This window comes from Lathamus discolor, chromosome 5 (assembly GCF_037157495.1).
Source record: "Lathamus discolor isolate bLatDis1 chromosome 5, bLatDis1.hap1, whole genome shotgun sequence".
NCBI classification, from domain to species: Eukaryota; Metazoa; Chordata; class Aves; order Psittaciformes; family Psittacidae; genus Lathamus; species Lathamus discolor.
Window position 1 is genome coordinate 47,025,345 of NC_088888.1, and position 21,245 is coordinate 47,046,589.

At 41.3% G+C, this 21,245-nt stretch overlaps 1 protein-coding gene across 2 annotated transcripts in view; it reads left to right on the forward strand.

The window, feature by feature from the left end:
* The window catches only part of PLAGL1 (PLAG1 like zinc finger 1), a 49,099-nt gene extending 29,659 nt beyond the window's left edge, over nt 1-19,440 (forward strand). For both annotated transcript variants that reach the window (XM_065680682.1, XM_065680681.1), the window contains exons 3-8: nt 4,276-4,431; nt 5,520-5,632; nt 7,930-8,079; nt 11,553-11,672; nt 13,179-13,669; nt 14,058-19,440. In XM_065680682.1, coding sequence (XP_065536754.1) covers nt 4,276-4,431; nt 5,520-5,632; nt 7,930-8,079; nt 11,553-11,672; nt 13,179-13,669; nt 14,058-15,324 — 2,297 coding nt within the window. In that variant the 3' untranslated portion in view covers nt 15,325-19,440. The remainder of the gene's footprint in view (nt 1-4,275; nt 4,432-5,519; nt 5,633-7,929; nt 8,080-11,552; nt 11,673-13,178; nt 13,670-14,057) is intronic.
* Nucleotides 19,441-21,245: the final 1,805 nt, after the last annotated feature.

Genomic DNA, 21,245 nt, shown 5'->3' on the forward strand with positions numbered 1-21,245 from the left:
CGGATTGGTTGAGGAGCTGGTGGTATGTTCGAGCTATCATGACAGTGATTGCAGTTCCTAGTATGGCTATGTATAGCTCCTGTTATCTCTGCAGCTGGACTTTGTTTAACCGCAGCCTGTGGCTCCTTGCCCACGCTAATGAGCGCTCCTCAGCACTAGGCTTGTGCCTGTGGGGTGGCACTGTGCTCCGACCGTGCTGCTGTTTTGGAAACGTGACTTTGTTAACTGTACTCAAGTCCAGCCTGCCCGAGCTGCTGCACAAGCTTGGCTACTGCTGGCCACGGGAGCTTGTCCCCATGCAGTGTGTCTGGCTCCAGAGCCAGCTGGAGGAGGAGGCAAGCTGTAGTCTGCAGCAAAGGAGAGCTGTCACCGAGACCTAGACCTGGACTGGGGGGAAGCGCCAGCATAGTGAGAACGGTACAGGTGAGCCACACTCACAGCTCATTCTTGTCCATGGGAATGCTGATGACTGTTTTGGTCAGCCCATGTGCTGGGAGTGCATCCTGCAGGGAGCAGGGTGTAATTTTTCCGGTGACCCAAACTGCAGGGGAAGAGCACAGCTGCCAGCCATGTCTCCCTGTGGCTGGGCAGAAGTAGGAGCAGATGCATTCAGGCACAGGGGTGCCGGGCTGGGGACATACAGGACCTGTATCCTTCTCTTAGCCTGTCCAACGGGGCATGAGCAGGGGTAACAAGCTGGGACGTACAGGAGATGTACCCTTCTCTTAGCCTGTTTGCAGGGCACGAGCACCTCGTCTGTGCAATATAGTGGTGGTTGCACGCCTGCAACCTGATCAGAGTCTGGACCTGCACCTGTGCTGGGCTCTTCTGTATGTGTGCCTCCGCAGTGCTGTGGTGGAATTCAGCAAAATAAGAATCTTACCAGCTACAAGATCTGCTAACTTGTGTAGTTTTATCTACAGATAGATAAAAAAGCATTATTTGGAACTTTTTCAGAATCACTGCAAAGACAGAGAAAGTATAAAGAAATACCCTCTAGGGGACAATATAGCACCGCTGCTTTAAAGATACAGTAAATGACACAATCTGGTTTTTAACAGCTTGTAACTCCTGTGAATTTCATTTATTTCCTTTTGTTGTCTGCTTATCTAAATCACAGCAAAGCAGAGGAATGGGGGCAGTTTTAGTTTTTCTTGCATGCTTGCACATTATCAAGTATTCCTGTAAACATGATATTGAATCCATTAATTTTGCTTCTGTAAATGCAATTTAAGGAAGCAAGGAATCCATAAAAGCATCCACAAAAAGCAGAAAAAACCCTTCTTCACAGGTGATTTTTCTAACCAAGTGTATTTAATTCATAGTGCTAATACAGTCAAGCGTGTGTTGTTTCCATAGCTGGATGCTTCATATGTCAAAACAGGTTAGAGTGTGTTGTGAGGCTGTTGCTGAAAAAATTACGTTTTGCTTCAGAGCCAAGTTAAAACGGGACACAAAATCTGTGTGAGCTTTGCAAACCAGTGCCATGCTACAACTATGAGAATGCATACTTTTTTCACCAATGGCATCTGTAGTTTAGCGTTCAAATACAAAGGATTGTGACTTGGTCTGTAACTGCCTCTGAGGAAGAATGTGAACTTGACAGTTTTCTGTTAGTTCAGGGGGAAGAAATTACAAAGACCCCCATTCCCCTAGGTAGTCCCTGAAGTTATCCTTTAGGATAATTATCCTGTGCTCCTGTTACACCTGGCAATTTTTAGTGTGCAGTAAATTCAGAGTCAGGGGTATTAACATGCTGGTGTGGGGATAGAAATGCTGTGTAGTGAATGTAATTCTGGGATGCCTGTTAAATAGCTGAATCATCTAGTTATCTTCACATCACATGTAATGAAACATAGAAAATCCTAGAGCAAGCCTTTGGCAGCTCTGGATATTTCAAGGTGCTGCACAGTGATACAGATCAGAATCCCAAGACAGACTAGCAAATTGCTTAAAAAACCACTTCAAGCTCTTTTCTTTCAGTGCTAGCTGATGGCTTCCTCAGGCCAGTTAAGTGTGGCACCTGGAGAGTCATCTCTGTGGCCACTAAGCTCAGTGGCATGCTCGGCGCCATTTAGATGTAGAGCAGTCCTTAATTAATGGAGGAGTTCCTCCCAAGCATCTAAATCGCATGAATCATTTCAGACCTTACATCTTGGCTCCCGAGGTACAGGGTGGGTTAGCTGGTGGGGCATGAGTGCCTAATTTGGAGGCCAGTTCAAGGGAGACCCTTTTTCCCTGCTTTCCCTTTCCAGCCTTTCAGTGAGCTTCCACCCCAGGGTGGCTGGAAGGTTTGCTCAGGAGCTTGGTAATGATGAATCACAGAGGCATGGCACAGATTGATAAGGTCGTGTACTTTCTGATTAGATACATCCTCTCTCGAACAGCGGTTCTTTGTCTCCATTTTACTTTTGGTAATGTTTTTCAGCAGTTTGCGTACAACAGCTCTCCAAGCAGGAGCTGTTTGACTTGAGACAAAGTCGCTATTATTCTAGGTAAGCTCAGGAAGCCATAATAATTTTGTTGCCCTCAGAAGACATAGATTGATGGGAATTTATTTAAAAGTCAGTTAAGTTAGATGACCAAGAAAGTTTTTCCTTTTCTTGCAGTCTCGTTGGAAAGGACTTTCAGGTACATAAACCAGTGTGTAACAAGAAGAATCTGCCTTGCAGCTGTATAGTTTATTTTTTGTGCATCATAAGTGATGGCTGTAGAGTGCTATGTTCCTTATCTGTAGCACTAGCAAAAAACCATGTATTTCAGCTGTTCATAGTGCAAGTGTGCAGTCTGGAGCCATGGCAAAAGAGAACTATTAGATGGTTCCCAGATTGAAAACTATGGACTGCTGCAGTGCCTGCAGCCAGACCAACATGCAAGTCTTCCTCCTCATTTAGAGTTGATGGAGAGCCTGGAGCACTCAGTATGAACACTTCAGGTTTATCTGGGGAGATTCTGGACTAGGGTCTTGAGGCATGTAATTTAGTGAAGTGCCTACTTGTATTTACAAACTGAAGCCTTTTTGAGCTACCCTGAATATGGCATTTGTGGTGCTACTGTCCTTTCTCGAAGACCATCTCCGATGTCTCTCTAGGCAGTATCGCATGAGCCCCTACGCTTCTCTTGTCCTCTCTTTAGCTACAAGCCCCTGTCTGAGGTGAAGCCTAACCTCTCCTGTTGCAGTCTCTTCTAGTGTCCCATGGCTCCCTTGGATTCTCATGGGCTGTTCTGGCTCCCCTCCTCTGCTCTTTACTGCCGCTTACTGAATAGACTTGCTCAGCAGAGTTTTCAGAAGTAAAACAAAATGAGGTAGTCATGGATGACCACTATCAGCTGTTCCTTTTAATTCAGTTGTGAAGTGTTGTTGGCTCACTGGTTTGGTTTCTACTGTCTATAAAAAGGGTTTGTGCAAGAAGTCCCCTTTTTCCCATCGCCCTGTGTGACACCAGTGCCAGGATGACCTTCTGCTGGAGAGTCTCATTGCTCAGTTGTGTTGCTGCTCTGTATGAGTTTCCCTGGCAACCAGTTTGAGCTACAGTGAACCAAAAATACCTCACTGTGCTGGGGGAAAGTCTGTTTGCAGACATGTATTTCTCATTAATGAGTTCTCTGGATGGTTTGTGTGTTCAGCCTGCAGATGTCATTATTGCAAACCAATGACTGGGAGATGCGGCGTGCCCCTTCTGCTTACTTCCACAGGCAGCATAGTCTATGAGAAGGCTGCCCTTGCGTGATTATCAACTGAGTTGTCACTGTAATACTCATCGTACTCATTTTTCATGGTACAATGAGGTTCTTGTCTTCTGTTGAGAATGGTATGTGAAGGCTCACAAAGTTACAGTGATCTTTCTTGGACTCCTTGGATCTGTGCAAATTACCTTGGTTATTATTATTACTTGCAACTTTACCCTTCTCATTTCTATATAAATGCATGCACCTTGATTTATAGGTGTGTGTGCTGCAAGCTCCAGCTTTGCTGCCATTCTAGTCTTCAAAAGCATGTCTTGCGACACTTCCAAATAAATGTGTATAAATCTTTGAAGGTCAGGACCCACCAAGTTGCACAGAAGAGAATGCACAAACTAGAGGTGTTATTTCAAAGCATCCTCGTTCAGTTTTGGATTGCAGATAGTCTTTTCACTACCTAAGGTAGAACAGTGATGTGAAGAAAATCGTTGGTAGTACCAGATGTGTTCTCAAGCTGACAGAATTAGAAAAGGCTATATTGGAGAGCAGTATGTAATTTTTATTAACAGGCTACCTTTTCTGGATTTGTAGGGTGTGAGGATTGTGGTAAAAGCCTTATAGGAGAATGCAAACTCCATGGACCACTCATCAGGGCTAAAGACAGGGTTATTCCTAGCCGAGCCCGTCTCACCCTACCTCATTACCTCACTTTGCGAGTGCTGGAGCTGCGAGCTGGAAACCAGCAGAGTAAGTATTTTAGCTCTTTTTCCCACATTTGAGAAAGAGGAGGCAAAAGGACGAACACTGGCTTTTTTCATGAGTAACTCAAGTCATAATCACTGGGTATTAACATTATGAAGACTATTTTCAGCTGAGCAAAGCTAAAGCTCACATTCAGCTACAGTTTTTTTATGACTGACTTCTAGTAACTTCAGTGCACTGATGAAGACTGATGGTAGGACATTAGCCAGACCTGGTGTGACATTTAGCTGTGAGCAGTTAGCTCTGTCAGTCAATACAAGTTTAATGAATGTTGAATTTGTGTCTAATAATAGCATGCACTATTACATTATCTTTTTTTTTTCTTTTTCCTAAGCATGCAAAACAGGAAAGAGTATCCGATAAGATGTCAGAAACAAAATGGTAAATAGCATCCCTCATCCACCCACTGCAAACTCAAAATGACACAGGAGGTTAATTTCCCTTTTGCACCATCTTCAGTTCGTATTCTAGAATGACTGTTGTTTCCTTCAGAGGACAGGGCAGTTTAAATGCCCACACTTGAACATGGAACAACATCTTTAGTGTGCAAATTTTCCAAAGCTATCTTGTGTAAAATTAGTCCTTCCTGGAAGATTGCGTTTCAGAAAGAGAATGACAAGATGCATACTGTGTCACACCATTGGTATGAGGCAGCGGAATAACTAGAATGATTAATACAACTAATGTTGGGTTTTATAAATTCTCTCCACTCGCAGTAGGAGAGAACAACCTCAAATTATGTCAACAAACAGAGCACTATGATAACATCAGCTTTTAGATTGAAAAGTATCAACACATTCATGTTGCATACCCAGTTTAATATCCTGTCATGATTTTAGGTGCTTTTGTATTCAGTGTAATGCCCATTTAAAAAAAGCTTTGTGCATATTTAAATCCTATTTTATATTCTTTCCATTAGAATTACTTACCTGGGTTATTTGTCTAGAAGAAGAATCCATGTGTTCTGCACTATTGTGTTTATCTCCATTTTCACAACTGTCAAAATACAAGAAGTAATTTGTGATCTGTATGTTAACATTAGACTTACTTTATTATTTTTTTTTTATTCATAGTCCTTGGAGTATTTGCAAAGAAAGTAATACAGAAGAGAACACAGTTTGGTCCTTATGTTGGTCAACTGTCTACAAAACTGACCTGCTATGATGACAGCAGGCTAGTCCTGCAGGTAAAAACCCAGTGACTCACTATGAAGTGTGTATGTTTCTTCAACAGTTCATATTCATGTATTTTAACCAGTTCATATTCATGTCATTTAACCATTCAATTTTCTGCCTGATTTAGTGAATGAATTTTACTCCTGATCTATATGTATGAATGCAGATTGTATTATTGGACAGCACAGCATAACCTGAAGTACCAAAATGTTAAAATTTATATTGTGCTTTCTAGAGGTTTGCATTCCTGCTTTCTAGTTTTGTCACTTTCAGAGTGATTTATCTCTCAGTCTGACAGGTCTTGATAATTCACAGAGCAAGGGTACGGAAAGTATCCAAGGATAGTACTGTCTACCCAGATAAAAAAATAGGATTTATGATTAACACCATACCACTGGGAGGGTTAAACTTATTCACTGAGTTAGCAATAGTGACAGAAATATGTGCTAAGACACCTGCTTAATAGGGAGGAACAGTGCAGGGATGGGGAAACACTTTTTAATGATGTGATTATATACAAACTTTGACACACCGTGCACTAACTCAGTTTGTTTTGTTAGGCTGTTATTTGGGCTGGTACCATCCCTTGTTGCATGCGCAGATACTGATTGTCTCATCTGGACTGTGACACTGTTGTTTGTGCTTTATCCAGTACAAACCATGGTCTCTCAGGACCAGCCTAGCTTAGACGCATCTACATGCACATGCTTTCCCACATGAATTCCTTGGGAGTGATATTTGATTGTAATCCTCTAGACCTATCTTTGCATTTTGCTGCATGGAATCATGCCTGGGCACACCTCTCTGTCATATGGCAAATCTGTGGTCAAGCCACAGCCTCCATCAGGACTGCATTTTGAATCAGGCCTTCTCACCCCCTCAGGAGAGGGGGACAAGCAGCGGCTGTCCTGTGACATGCTTTATGCCTTCATTTGAGCTGTCTCCAGAAGCTTGGGACTGGAAAACACTGTGTGTTGTGGAGGAAGGCATAGATACAGATACTTCCGTAGTTGCATTTGAGAGTAAGAGTAATTAGCTTCAGTAATTGCTGTAAACTTCATTTGCGCATGGAAGTCATGTGAATGGTCTTCCAGGAAAGTAACACTATCCTTCTGCGGAGTTTTCATGGCTTGTTGACACCAGAGAAGATTTGTTCTTCTCCATAAATCTCTTCTTTTTATGAGACACTTTAATTCTTATGTGGAATTAAATGTACTTCTGTAACAAGCAGAAACTAGTGCTACTCTTTCTGCAGCAAATGTACTTCTCTAACCAGCTTGCAAGCATGGATGAGCTAAGCACCCAGTTCCTTCCTCTTCACTAAGCCATTGTAAACCACACCCTATCCTCTATCAGTCAGCAGCATTTGCTTAAAAGCATACAGTGATAAGCGTAGCTCTGGCTGATGAATGGACTGTTTCTTCAGAAGAGTCTAGTTTTCCTATATGACAGCAGAGGCTGCCTTGATTCTCCCTAGCAGCATTTTGAGTATGTGACCAGACTTGTCCAACAGCAGATGTCTTCATCAGACACATGATGAAGTTTGATAAAATAGTTCCCAGAAGCAATGGAAATACAGCGGGTTTTTTTGCAGTTAATTGCTCAGTTACATGATTGGTAGAACAGGTAAGTGCTGTGCTGACATCTATTGTGCAGCTTCAGCTGTCCATGTTTAAGACTATATTGCAGAAAAGCAGTTGCCTTGTATGAGGTTGGGAGCATTTGCCTTGCAGATGCAATGTCTTGGAAAGGAGTCTCAAAGAATGAAGTAAAGGAAAAAGATCTTTCTGACACAATTGTTCATTTGTATTTACTTTTACATTGTTAAAGGGAAAAAGAGAAGACTGTTAAAATACCATTATATTGTATGTTACCTCTTTGGACTTACTACACAATTTATACAATTGTTCCGCTCAAAATGTAGCATGAATACAGCATTGAAGTTTGAGATTATCAAGTACTCAGGAAGTACATTAAGGCATAAAGCTTATCTTTCTACCCGCCTGCACTTAGTTCTTATAATATTATCTTTATATAACACAAAAATGATGAAATATAAACTGGAAATACAAAAGCGTACAGTTATTGTAGTAGTTGGGTGCTCAGCAGGTATTCATTCTTCATTTTCCTTTGCACTCAGTATTCTTTAAGAGTGATCTATTTCAAAACAACCACGATTTCAAAGGACGTATGACCAAGACAGAGTAAATAACTGATAACCGTGATTCTGATTTAAAGAAAACTATGTGCCTCTGTACAGGGCTTTGTTTTATCACGTTCCTTCTCCTGTCCTCTTCCTTTGTTTCAGGTATTGAAAGATGGAGGGAAGTATTTTCTGGACACTCCCAATGAAGACTGTGGAAACTGGATGATGTTTGTCCGGCTAGCCCGGAACCAAGAAGAACAGACCCTTGTGGCTTATCAGCACTGTGGAGAAGTCTACTTCACAACTGTTAAGGTAATTAAACCCACATTGCTTCACCCATCATCCAAATGGAAATTTATAAGCAAAGTTTCTGAAGGACTAGCAAACACTTTTACAGATGAAAGATTGATTATATTCTGCTAAATGGATTTTTATTATAAACCACCTTTTACATTACTTAATCTGTAATAAAGCAAGCAGCATATGGCATTTTCCAATAAAAGGTGGTGTGTACTTGCTGTTGTGGGTAGTGAATAAACCAAGCAGAGGGAAACAGAAATATCATTTGTGATGGCAGCGTTTAAACATGAATGTTGTAAACTTCTTCAGTTCCAGATACGTACATAGTGAGATTATTTAGCATTGTTACATTCAACAGTACTACATCCTGGAAAGAACAAACACATTCCTTTCCTTTCTTACATTTTTGGATACAAATTGCAAGCACATTACCAGGTGCTCAGGCACAGGTGCTAAGTAGAATCTTTACATGCTATTTTCTGTGCTGATTAAAGCTCTGAAAACTTAACTGCGGAACTTTCTGCAATGTTGCCATGTAATGATCAGTTTGTGATAGAGATTCTGAACTGTGCCTTTGAGGAGATAGAACAAAGTACCCTCTATTTATAAAAGATAGTGGAACATTAAGTGGAACATTGTTTTGGCCACTTTCTCAGGCAAGGTTTGTTTTAATCAGAACTTACTGTTTCATACCCTTAGGAAAATGAAGTCTATATATTGAACATTTGTTTTCCTTTTTAATTTTTATGTTAATGCTTGTATATCACTGTAAGCAACATTAAAAAAAAACTAGTCAAAAGAAGTTATATATCCATCATTTCAATTCAATTGCCAAGATTAGCATGTATTTCTGTGGCTGTCCCACAGAAATGTATTATTCACTTTTGTTCCTCCATTTTTGTTTTCCATCTGCATGGTGAGAAAAATATTTACCACACAGTGGTGATGTGAAAATAAGTTAATAGTGATAACATTTCACACCTTCAAAGTCCTTTATAGCAGTCTGAAGTATAGTTGCTTTTGGAGTCATATTAAAATAATTACTTTTTTAAAAGAAAATCAACGTAAACCAGTATATGCTAATCTGAAACATTGTTTAGGCTGTGCAGTCCATACCATTCACGATTTCAATTTGATTTTAACTTGTAGAACTGACAGGATTAATAATACTGTATTTGGAAAGCATGAACAAGTGTTTTTCTAAGAAGTTGTACTTATGAACTGGTAACTTACAGTTTCCGGTATAATTTAAATACTATTGATCCAGCTCTCTGCTTACTTAAGTAGAACTCTGCTCATTGGCATTAACGGAGAGTTGCATCCTGACATGAAGAGTATCTTATGATGAAGAATATGTCTTGGAACCTTTATTATGCTGTGTATCACAGGGAATGACTTGTGGTTTATTTCTCCTAAGTCTCAGTGTCCTTCAGGCATCCTGCAGATTTTTTCCTGGTCAGTGAAAGTGATAGCCTTTTGCTACACATAGGCACACCCTGCTGGTCATAGCATGAGCCTGCCTTAGGGTTGGTTATGAAGGTATTTTCTCAAAATACTTAGAATAAAGTCTGTTAAATTGGCAGCAAAAGGATTTGTTCCTCTCCCCACTGTTCTACAAAGAGATGGGATTTTGGTGACGTGAAACTGCAGCTACAAAAGCATACCTGCAAATGGCATGCTAACAGCACCATTAGGATACTTGCTGAACTAATGATTGCAGTCCCTAGAAATAAGTACTTTTTTAAAGTATATAATTGTGAGGAAGTAAAAATAATCTGCAGTTCTTGGTCTAATCACAGGAAGGTTTCATGTGGGCACTGTCATCGCTTTCTCTTATTGTCACAGGTGACAGAGTAAATGACAACTTCCTGTGGATTCAGATACTGATATTTAATCTCAGTTTTACTGAGATCAGAGCTTTTACCTTACACTGATGCACTTGCTCTCCCTCCAAGTCACATTGACTAGGTCTCAGCTTCCCACAGGGAAGATCACTGCTTGTCAGGAGTACCAGGCAGAAGGTCATGACAGTATCATGCTGTACAGTTGTTTGTGGGTACCAGTCTCAGGGGTCACCGGCCAAGGTCCTGGGGCACCTCCAGGCATTTGTCTCTATGGAGCTCCCCCAGGCTTGGTTTCCTCCATCTAAACAGACTATATGCAGGAGCGGAATGGATGATCAGTCTCCTAGTTGGAGATGGCCCTGCCTCTTGTCTTTTATTGAGTAGAAAATTCAGCACGTACCATTTCTGTTTAGGGCAGGTATTAATCAAAACATACAACCAACCCCATACTGGTTGTAGTTGGCAAGCAGGCTTGTGCTTGGGAGTTCAAAGTTCAGTTTTTGACATTATACACACAATTACCTGTCATTTGTCAGCATTCACAATCTAAGTTGTCTTTCACCTACCACACTTATCCAACACCAGTGGTATAAAATAAGTGCATTTTAAGATGTCCTATTTGTCATGTGGAATAAGACTCAGCTGCTCTGCTTACAAGTTAGTTTGTTCTTTTCAGTGGCACAAGTTTAGCTTAGTTAAAATAAAACTAGAAGTACAGTGCAGATTGGCTCTACCTCTGTTGCAACAATGTTGGGTTTTATTATAGATTGAGAAAATAGTGTAGAGAGGCAGGGTGTCATAAATCGTGACCCCAAAGTTAGTTCTCTCTTTTGCTTTTAAATAACTAATAGATCTTTAGCCAGTGAGTGTAATCATCTCTCTCTTTTTCTATTTGCTGTACTATTGACTGAAAGTATTTGTCAGAGGAGGTCATAGTCCAGTCCAAGGAAAGATTTGGGCAGGCATGACTGAATGAGAGACTGCAGATTATGGGTTCCCTTAGTCCCGTGTGCGAAGGCTTCAGTGAAAAGAGGGCAGAAGTACAGTAACGCACATGCATAGTGAGCCTGACACATTAGAGCTAGTGCATGGATACGTGCAACTTTCACTTGCAGGCCACATACTGATCAGCACTGTGTCTGTACTCAGTGAGTGTAACATAACCCAAAGGCATCCAAGCTGTTGTGCATTCATGATGCATTTTTCCTTTTCCTATACCTGTAGTTAAATGTTGTGTCCAGTAGGTTTTGAGATAACAAGGAATAGACATAGGATATTGTTTGTAAAGGTTGCTGGATGGCTGGACATCACAGACAAACACATTTCCAGCCTAGCTGATTCTGTGATCTCACTGAGCAAAGGTCATGAGGGCTGAGGCAGCACTCCTGCTACTCTCCCTCACAGTCTGTACATACACAATTCTGCTTTCACAAAACTGTGAAAGTGACAAGCCCTAGGGAATAGTAATGCTCAAAAAGTGCTTAAATCTTGAAACTAAGTTACCAAACATTTAAAGAGATTCAAAGAATGCATCTTGGGTAAGGACAAAAATTCACACACTCCAACCCCTCCAATCTTGTGTATTATTTGATGTAGGAAAACTGACACAAGTAAACATGTGCCATTTTCTTCCATTCACAGCCAATTGAACCACAGACAGAATTGAAAGTATGGTATGCTGCCGATTATGCCAAATTTATGGAAGCTTCTGCAGCCTTCATTAAAGAAGAATCTGATGTCTGTCCTTTGCCTCCAGTAGCAGTAAGTACCCATAATCTGCATATAAACCATCACCAGACATAGTAAATTACAATTTATTTACATGCTGTCTCTGTTTATGTAACTCGTGTAATGCTAAGGTAGACCACAAAGCCAAGAGCAATTTTAACCAAACAGCTACTCAGAGAAAGGCTGTTCTTCTTGTGTTCGTAATCCAATGGAGCCATTAGATGTAGCCAGAAATAATTGGGATGTGTTGGAAAGGCTAATTTGCAGATAACCAAGCTGTCCAGCCTCAGACTTTTTTCATCAGGTCGCCTTTGTTATGCTTTGTCCAGATGGTCAGCTGATGCACTGATTATTTCAGTCTTTCCTGTGCCATAACTTTTCTAATCCTAATACCTTCCCTTCCTATGACAATAGGAATCCTTAAACCGATAGCAAAAAATTGTTACGTGTTGAAAATGTGGCCATGAAGATGGATACCTAAGCTAGAAAGAAATGTTAAACAGGGAATACAAATGAACCAGGAATTCAGAGATGCCGCAGGAAGGGAAGTAATCCCATTGCTGCTTTCATGTATGAGGCCTAGAAAGACCGTGTAGGAGGGCCACAGCACCACACATGGGTAAGAGAGGAGGGCTCAATCTGTAATTACAGACAGACTGGACACAGACTCACCATGCTCTCCAGAGCAAGGTAGCCCAAAAGCAAGGGAAAATAAATATGGGTTATGAGAAGGTTATGTAAAACATAGAGACAGCTAAGAAAGTACATGCTTGTGTATTAATTTGAAGTATATTTCGTCGGTGACTGGGTGTTTTTTTGCAATTGTTTTTCTGTGGAATTTTTAGAATGTCAATATTTACAGTGAATTCAGCTGAATCCAGTGTAACTCATTTTCCACGGAAATAGTACTTTCAAATAATGCACTGTTTACCAAAAAACAATAATGCCTCTAAGTCAGGATAGGCTTGAGATGCACAAACCAAAGGTGTTTCTTGTTGAATTTAAGGAGGTCTGATGCCAAACGTGAGGAAGTCTGGCCTGGAGACATTGACCATTGCTGTCTAGTAAACCATGGAGTCAGCCCAAAATACAGGGAAATCCTGTATGGCTAAACTACATTTGTGTGGAGAACCCCACCAAATTCATGTATGGTAGCAATTGCAGATAAATTGCATCAGTCTAAGGGTAAAGTACAATTTGCAACTGCTTTTATGAATAATTCTGTAAAAGAAACAATGTAGAGACTCTGAAATTCAGTAGGCACAGAAAAACAAAGGTGAAGGACTCAGAACTGTTACAGTAAACACTAAACAAAAAGATGGAAATTGTTATTTAGCCAACCATATTTTTTTTTCCTTTGAGTTTGTAGACTCCTAGAGAGAATCCATTTCCAGTTGAAAAGCTGTGTGGTAGTATATTGAAGTAAGTATCGCCAAGGCGAACAACAAGTCTTGGCAAAGCCCAGAAGAAGATGAGAAGTGAGAATGACCTTTCCTTAGAATGGCTAATAAGAAAGACCTGTTTCTGTTCTCATTGCAGAAAGAGCCTGCAGACCCTTGGATATGCTCCAGCTGTGGAGGCACTTTTGCAACTTTTGCTTTGCTGGAATCTCACCAGTGCATCCATAAAGACCGAGTCCTTACCGCCAGGATCAGACCACCAAATAAACTGGGACCCATAAAAGCAAAAAGCAAACTCAAAGGGAAACTGAGAGGAGCTGCATTAGGCAAAAGCATTGCTCAGTGCTTTGGGACCATTTCCTCTGCTGCGAAGCTGAGCTGTGCCAGCTCTGGAAGCCCCTGTGATGCCCTTGTGAGGCTTATACCTAAATGGAGAAATGGTCGGTCTTCACTCTTGAAGGGAAGAGAAGTGAAGCAGCCGGACAGTTACCCTTGCCGACTCTGTGGGAAGATATTCGATTCCATTAACAAGCGCAGAGTCCACACTTACGTGCACAAAGCGGAGCGCCCCTACAAGTGTTCACAGCACGGATGCACAAAAGCCTTCATTTCCAGATATAAACTGCTCAGGTACAGCTCTAAAGGCACTCCTTTTCTGCTGGGGATGTGAGGAAAAAAAACAAGAACATCTCTTTAATTCGGGGTGTCCTAGTGACAGTTAATCCCCAAGTTCCAGTTTTTATAATTTCTTGTTTGGTAGAATTGGAGAAAAATGAGTAGCAATTCCGGCGGCGACTCAGTAAGATTACATTGAGCAGTTTTAACCTACTCTGTGCTTCAATGCCTTCCTTCTCCCCCCCCCGCCCCAAGAAAAGGCTATTACTAATAATCTGAGAACTTGTGAAAATGCTTTTCTTCAGGAGTGACAATTTTTTCAAGCCTTACAGCTGCCCAGAGTAAAGGTACTAGAGTAAATGTAAATGCAGATAACTTTTGTTGTCTATTTTTTTTGTCTTAGGCACTCAGCCATTCATTCTCCACAGAAGTCTCACCAGTGTGGCTACTGTGAAAAGACCTTTCACAGAAAAGACCATCTAAAGAATCATCTTCAGACTCATGACCCTAACAAGATGGCCTTCAAGTGTGAAGAGTGTGGTAAGAAGTACAACACCAAGCTAGGCTATAAGAGACACTTGGCTCTTCATGCAGCCACCAGTGGGGACCTTACCTGTAGGGTTTGTGCCCAGGAGTTCGGTGGTACTGAAGTTTTGTTGGAACACCTTAAAAGCCATGCAGGGAGACCAACTGGCAATACAAAAGAAAAGAAACATAAGTGTGACCACTGTGAGCGTCACTTCTATACCCGTAAAGATGTGCGGCGTCATATGGTAGTTCACACAGGCTGCAAAGACTTTCTGTGCCAGTTTTGTGCCCAGAGGTTTGGGCGGAAAGACCACTTGACTCGCCATACTAGGAAGACCCATCCACAAGAACTGCTGAAGAGCAGGTTGCAGAATGGTGACTCAGTGGGTCTCCTTGACCAGCTTTTTCCGCTAAGACTGAAACAAGATGCCAGCATACTATCCCCTTTTCCTGACAGCGTCTCTGTGCAAAATGGGATTTTGAATAGTTCACAGTCAGAGGAATACATTCTTCATTCCCAGCCAAGCTTACCAACTGCCCTTCCTCTTGACCCTTCTCCTCACTTGCAAAGGATGGGCTGTGCAGACAGCCTTCCAGCTGTCCATACCACACCATGCTCAACAGCTGTTCCTACCAACCTGAACCTGCATCAGACTAATAAATACGACCTTAGTTCTACCTCATTTGGAGCAGGATCCGTCAAAAATCTACCGATAAAAGTGGATGTTAAAGGTTATAATGTGCATCTTCCTGAGGACCTGCCATTAACAGAACCTCAGTCTCTCCACAAAATCAGTCTGGAAGAAGCTTCCTCAGGGCCTGTAGGGGATACTAGCAAGTACCCAGTGCACAAGGAGACAGAGGCAGCAGCTGAAACTACGAGCCTGCCTTTCATGGATCTCACTCATGTGATGAGTTTCTGGCAGCTCCCACCAGGTGACAACCAGAACACCACTGGGGACATCACAATGGCATTTGGTCCAGAGGAACCATTACACAGGCTGAATGGCCTTGGCCAACAGCAAGGTCTTCAGCTAGCAGCTGGTGGGATGGCCATAAACCAGCTGCATCATCTTCCTCGCCCCTTTCCATCCACTACAAATTCTGTAACATTGCCTCATTTTCATCATGCCTTCAAATAATTATCACCATGGTTTGAGGGGTTTTTTTTTTCCTTCTTTATTTTAAGACTCTGCTTCTTACTTAAAGCTGTTAAGATGGGGTGGTTCTGGTTTTGTTTTGAACAAAAGCTTCCCCAAAATGTTTTCAAAGCATATTATGAACATGGCTGGTAGTCAAATTCAGGATCTTAATAAACAAGAAGCTCTATTTTTCATACTACTATTAGTTTTTTAGCATATTATGACAGTAGTAGAACTAACCTATTTCCCTCAACACCCTCTTTATTTTTGTTTCTTACCTTTCACACAAACAGCTGAATAAATATCTTCAATGATAGCAAAGCATTGTAACAGGCACAATAAACCTATGGCTGCTGCGGTAGGATAAGTAGGGTTAGCGTGAATGGGAAGAAGGGGGAAATCACAGAAAAATAATGAGCCATAAATCACAGCATATTTATACACATGGCAAATGGAACAACTGATTTATCAACATCTCATAGATTTCTGTTAAGCATTTAATTACTGAAATTGATGAATCTTTAATTCAAATCGGAATCATCCCAAGAGTAAATATTACCTCCTTGTTCCACTATTTTTAAGTGAAGGAGATCACTTTTGTGATTATGCTTGACTAGATTTTGTTTTCTGAAGTGCACTTCAGCTGTGTGCATCATCTGTGTTTTTTCCTGGGGTTGGAAATAACTACCACTTCTGCATGACTGAGTAACAACTAATGTTTTATGTGCAGTTGTCAGAATGGGAAGAGAACTTTCTCAAAAGTTAGAGCAAAGCATTAATTTTCACTATGAGCAGAATCTGTCAAGATATCAGACACCTCTTTTTCTCTCTCTTGTAAATCACTTAAGCGTTTGCTTAAATTGAAGCATCTGTTATCCCATTGGGTCAACAGTTTGATTTAACACTCAGTAATAAATAATGCTTCCTACCTAATGGGCCTGTATTCACCTTTTATTGATAAAAATGGCCTTTGTTTAGCCCAGGAAGTGACTATTAATCATAGCCATCTGAAATGTGGATTTCTTCATGGAAAGCCAGCCCTGGCCTAGAGGATCCTGTGCCCAAGCAGGATCTCTGTGGGGCCAGGGGCAGGCCCACACAGAAAGGTTGTGGTGGTGAGCTGACACTGTGTCCCGTTTGAAACCAGGTTATGAACCTGCCTCGCAAGTGTCGCCTGAAATTAGTAAGCGTAATAATAGTTGAGGCAAGTTTAATCACAGGGAGTTTGCTCAGTAGCGCTGGGACAGCTGGAGTTGGGCTTCCAGCCTTTGTTTCTTCCAACTTTGTTTCCTGGGGTGAATTGTCCGTGTAGATTTCTAGTTGATGGTGTGTTGGTGTGACGGTCCTATCACCTGATGTATGAACTAGCAAAAGCTGCAAAAGCCGTATCTGCCAGTAGATGACATTAAAAACAAACAACAACAAACAACAACACAACCCCACAACCCAACCACGTTCTTCTCAGTTGCTTTCTTGCCTAACTCATTATTATAAATAATATAAAATTAATCCTGGTTTTAGTGGATAATGCTGTTAAATGGATTCTGTTGCAACTAAAACAGACAGGCTTTCTGAATCAGAGTAAATTCTCATACCCCAAGAGCTACTCCTCCATTAAATCAAGAAAGAGTTAATAGTACCTAATGATCATTACAAATGCAGCGCAAAGCGTGTTCTCTTCTCCCCCATTAATCACAGGAATATTTCCAGACAGCTTCAAATCAAAAATGCTTTTAAAATGATTGCCGTTAATAAACTACAGTGACACTGTACGTGAACGACAATGATCTCAATATTGTTACAATGTTATCAGTACTGGGATTAAGGAAATGTTGTATTACTGCAGTTCATGCGAGAGTGTGTTCTTCGGAGACACTGCTGAGCGGTACTTTTTGTTACGAAAACTTTTGGCATAAGGCAAGCCAAAAGGAATTTTAAAAATCATTCGTGTAGTGACAACAGCAGGAGGAAGAGCAAGTGCTGCATAGTCATACACAGTTAGCAGTGATATAAAGTACAAGTTCCAGAACGGGGGGAAAAGGTTGCAAACAAAGTTAAATGCACATTCTACAACGGCTTGTATTTTCATCAGGAGTTGGAAAGTTGTGTGTCTATTCCTTTAATTCATTGTTTTCCTTGTTCGTGCAAATTGAATTCACTTGGCTTCCATCTAAGCTTATGTGCTTGTAAATAAAACCAGGTAGCAAACACACCAAAAAACCCCACAAGTTCTGTAGCACTGCTTGATCATATACTGTTAGTAGACATTTTGTCATTTTGGTTTGTGCTTCTGTAAGAGGTGTAACTAATTACAGAAATACTTGTCTCTGAATTGAAATGTGATGTTAAAAATGTCATGCAAATACTGAGCTAGACTGGAGCCCACATTCTTTCAACTGCTTGACTGCAGCCGGGTGCCTGAGCTCTGAGCTGCTAAGGGAGGTACTGCTGCCTGATGATGTGTTGTGAGAGATGCTTATCATATGTATCTACAGGTTAACAAGTCTCATTCAAGTAAGAATAACCACTTTGATATTAAAATGCTTAAGAAGCACTTGATGGTGTGTACAGCTACACAGATCCAAACCTTAAATGTGTAACAGTACAGCTTTATCCCTTCAGGCCAGTCAAATCTCTTTTTCCAATTCTTGGCATCATAAATGCAGATGAAGCTGATGATGTCTCATCACAAAGGAAGTTATTTCAAAAGGTTATGTTTGCAGAAAAAAGGTTTTGTTTCAAAATTCTCACAACTCGGGAGATCCCCCAAGGCATCTCATACTTCAAAGTAGGGCTGGACTTTCTCATAGCTTTTGTCAGGGGGACTTCTGTGAGCATTTTTGGGAGGCCAGCAGTAGCCAAGGCTCAAGAATGCTTTTTTTGTCCTGAGCAAATACTTTGGGCTCAGTAGACCTTTCCCGTTGTGCATCTGAGTATCTCACTGGTGAAACAGCGATAGTTTGCTTTTGGTGGCAGTAAGATCATAGGCCTGCCAGTGCTAAAGGATTGGTGCGGAGACAGCAGCAAGTCTCCCTGGACTCACCTGAGGTGTCCAAGAGGATGCGGTGGTGGCAGGCAGGCAGGCAGGCATGGCTTCAGGCAGCAACAGTGGAGAGGGTAGCAAGAGCTGCAGGACATCTGTCTGGTGGCACTGCCTTTGGCTCACACAGGCTGCAACAGCACCGGTGAGGGGAGAGGCAGCCAGAAGCATGGTGGAGGAAGAAGGCAGCGCAATCAGTGGCCAGTCCTCCCTCCTCTCTGGCACATCCCTCTTCCGAGTGGGAGAGGAGGATGCAAGGGGAGAGAGGAGCATGGGGAACGTAGAATGGACCATAGATTAGCAGCTAAGAGACAGAACAGAAAGATCTGACTCACACCCTGACAGATAAAAGTACTCTTGTATCTGAGCTCTGCTTGAAAAATCTGTAGAAGTGGAGCAACAATGTGGTGGTTAACAACAGAATTACTATAATTAAATGATACCATGAAAGAGCAAAACTTACTAAACATTTGGTCACATACAAAAAAACCTAATCATTTTGTATATAAAAAAAAAAAAATAGGAGCCATGTAAACCTGCTGAAATAAGGAGCTAAAATTATACTACATAGAACAAAAGACTCTGCAGCCTCTATATAAACAGAAGTATTGCTAGTGTTCAGTTCCCATCCCCTATCAGAAGCTATGCTCATTTCTTTTCCCTTCAGTTTTATTTACCAGCTGTTGCTGTTGGGATTCTCCCTTTTCTTAACCAGTGACTTGCTGTTAGTTCCAGAGTTTTTCACAGCCAGTCTGACATAGGAGGGCACGTTCTTTGTATTAATGATCAATTCATTTCCTGCTAACAGAATTTTAAAGTACTGTCCTTCAACACACCATTCCTGCCTCTGTATTTCCTGCCGGATACTGGAAAATGAGCTGTGAAGTCCGACACTAATACACACAGAAAATAATGGGAGAACAACAAGAACTACAGTAAAACTTGCTCTAACTTTTCAGGACTCATTTAATTGGTTGTAAAAGACAGTGATTATGGTAACATTGCACAGGAGAGTTTGGTGGTTTTTTTCCTCTTCTTCTTGTATTGAATAAAAGGCTAAGCACTGCTTTAATGTATTTGGGCTAATTTTGTGCCTCCTGTTTCTAAGAAGTCTAGCTCTAGGAGTTAAACTTGCTTTAGTGTCATCCTTTCTGTATTTATCTGATCACTATTAGCTAGAGTCTGAGTAGAGTTTAATGAAACTCTGTAAAGTCGGATATTTATTATTGATGTGTCCAGCTACTTCTCATCTTCATTTACATTACAGACATTTAATAGGCAAGAAAATTCCTTATGCATTTTAATTGAAAGCCTTATTGGAAATTGCTGGGCTAAAAGAAACCCAACCTGTTGTAACACTGAGAGTTTATCAAGGTGATCCAAGACTCTTACGGGATCGGGTGGCCAAAAAATAAGAAGGGATCTGCCTCCACAACATTTCTGCCTTATCAGTCAATTTCTGAAAGTAATTAAAGTTTTTAATGCAAAACCAAGATTTGGTTTTAGTCTGAACTTGACGTGCTTTGAAGCTGATGCACAGCATACATGGCCATTTATCACTTACCAATCACTATCATTGATTGTTTACTGGAAGATTCTATTAAATACATTCATGAAATTAAAAAATGTTCATTTGTTTTGTTCAATATATCAAAGTAAAGCATTTGGAGGAAAAAAATAATCACATGATACCGGATCTCCCTATGTTTTCTTAAAACCATTGGAGGCACCACCAGCAATATCCCTCCCTTTGTAGGCAAACAGTTAATTACACTTTAGCAACTGATACAGATAACCTCACAACTTTAAAAAGGACAGCATGAGAAGCTTTGTGCCTGGGGGAAAGAGGGAAAGAAGACAGTGAACTTCAGTTTGCTGATTTTATTTGGTGTGGTAGCTGTAGCACTTTAGGTGGAAGAGGTGCCGGAAGATTGCGTTGCTTAAGGTCTTCTATAATGCATCAGAGGAAAACCTTAACACAGCCTTGCTGACCAGCCACTCTATCTTCTGTTGCGCATTTGCAGTCTGAAAGCAGCAACAAGCCATATACTTACTACTTGTATAGAAACTGCTGTTATATTTTACTCCACATTATCTAAGAAGATTAAACCGTAATCCCTGGGAAGGTTTATGGATGGAGCAGCTCATCGGGGAAACTACTTCCAGGCACACTGAGAATGAGAACATTCATTCACACCACTTGAAGCCAGTTTCTCACATCTGCTTTCTCAGCTAAAAAGCACTCTTGGATAGCACTGCAACTGATCTCTCACTAACCCGGAGTGCTCTGTAAAGCACCTGGCAATACTCAAGTTTTACAGAAGATGCAGTTGCCAACAGTTCAGCACCTACAAGCCCGCACAGGCCAGTTACTTCTACAGTTCCCACAGACATAAAGAACTCTGTCCTGTATTTTGGATGCTAGTGTGGGGTGTCTGTGCTGGGGACCTGCTGGAAGCACTGGCTGTCCTAAGCCTCTAAACTGGCTGCAACTACAATTCCAGCAATTCCTGGACTTGCCATCATCCATAGGGAAAGAGGTGTCTCCTCCCCATGCCTGTCAAGCCCCCAGTTTCAGAGTTCAGTGGCTAAACCTTGAGAACAGTGGTGGTATCAATAAATCCCTATTGGTCTGCAAGACCTTGCATGATAACCATAAAAGTTACTACACTGTTAACACAGTCACAGGTAATCAGGCGAGTGGGGAACACCAGATGAGACCACTGGGTACTGTCAATAGCTTTTGCTGTAGCTGGCAAAGTCAGGGAGGTCAGTAGTGTCAATGGTGGACTGTGGACTGAACGCTCCCATGCCCATTGCAATCCTCCCAACAGCTACTGACCACCTGCAATCAAGGCAGAAAAACGCCACCTAAAAGGAC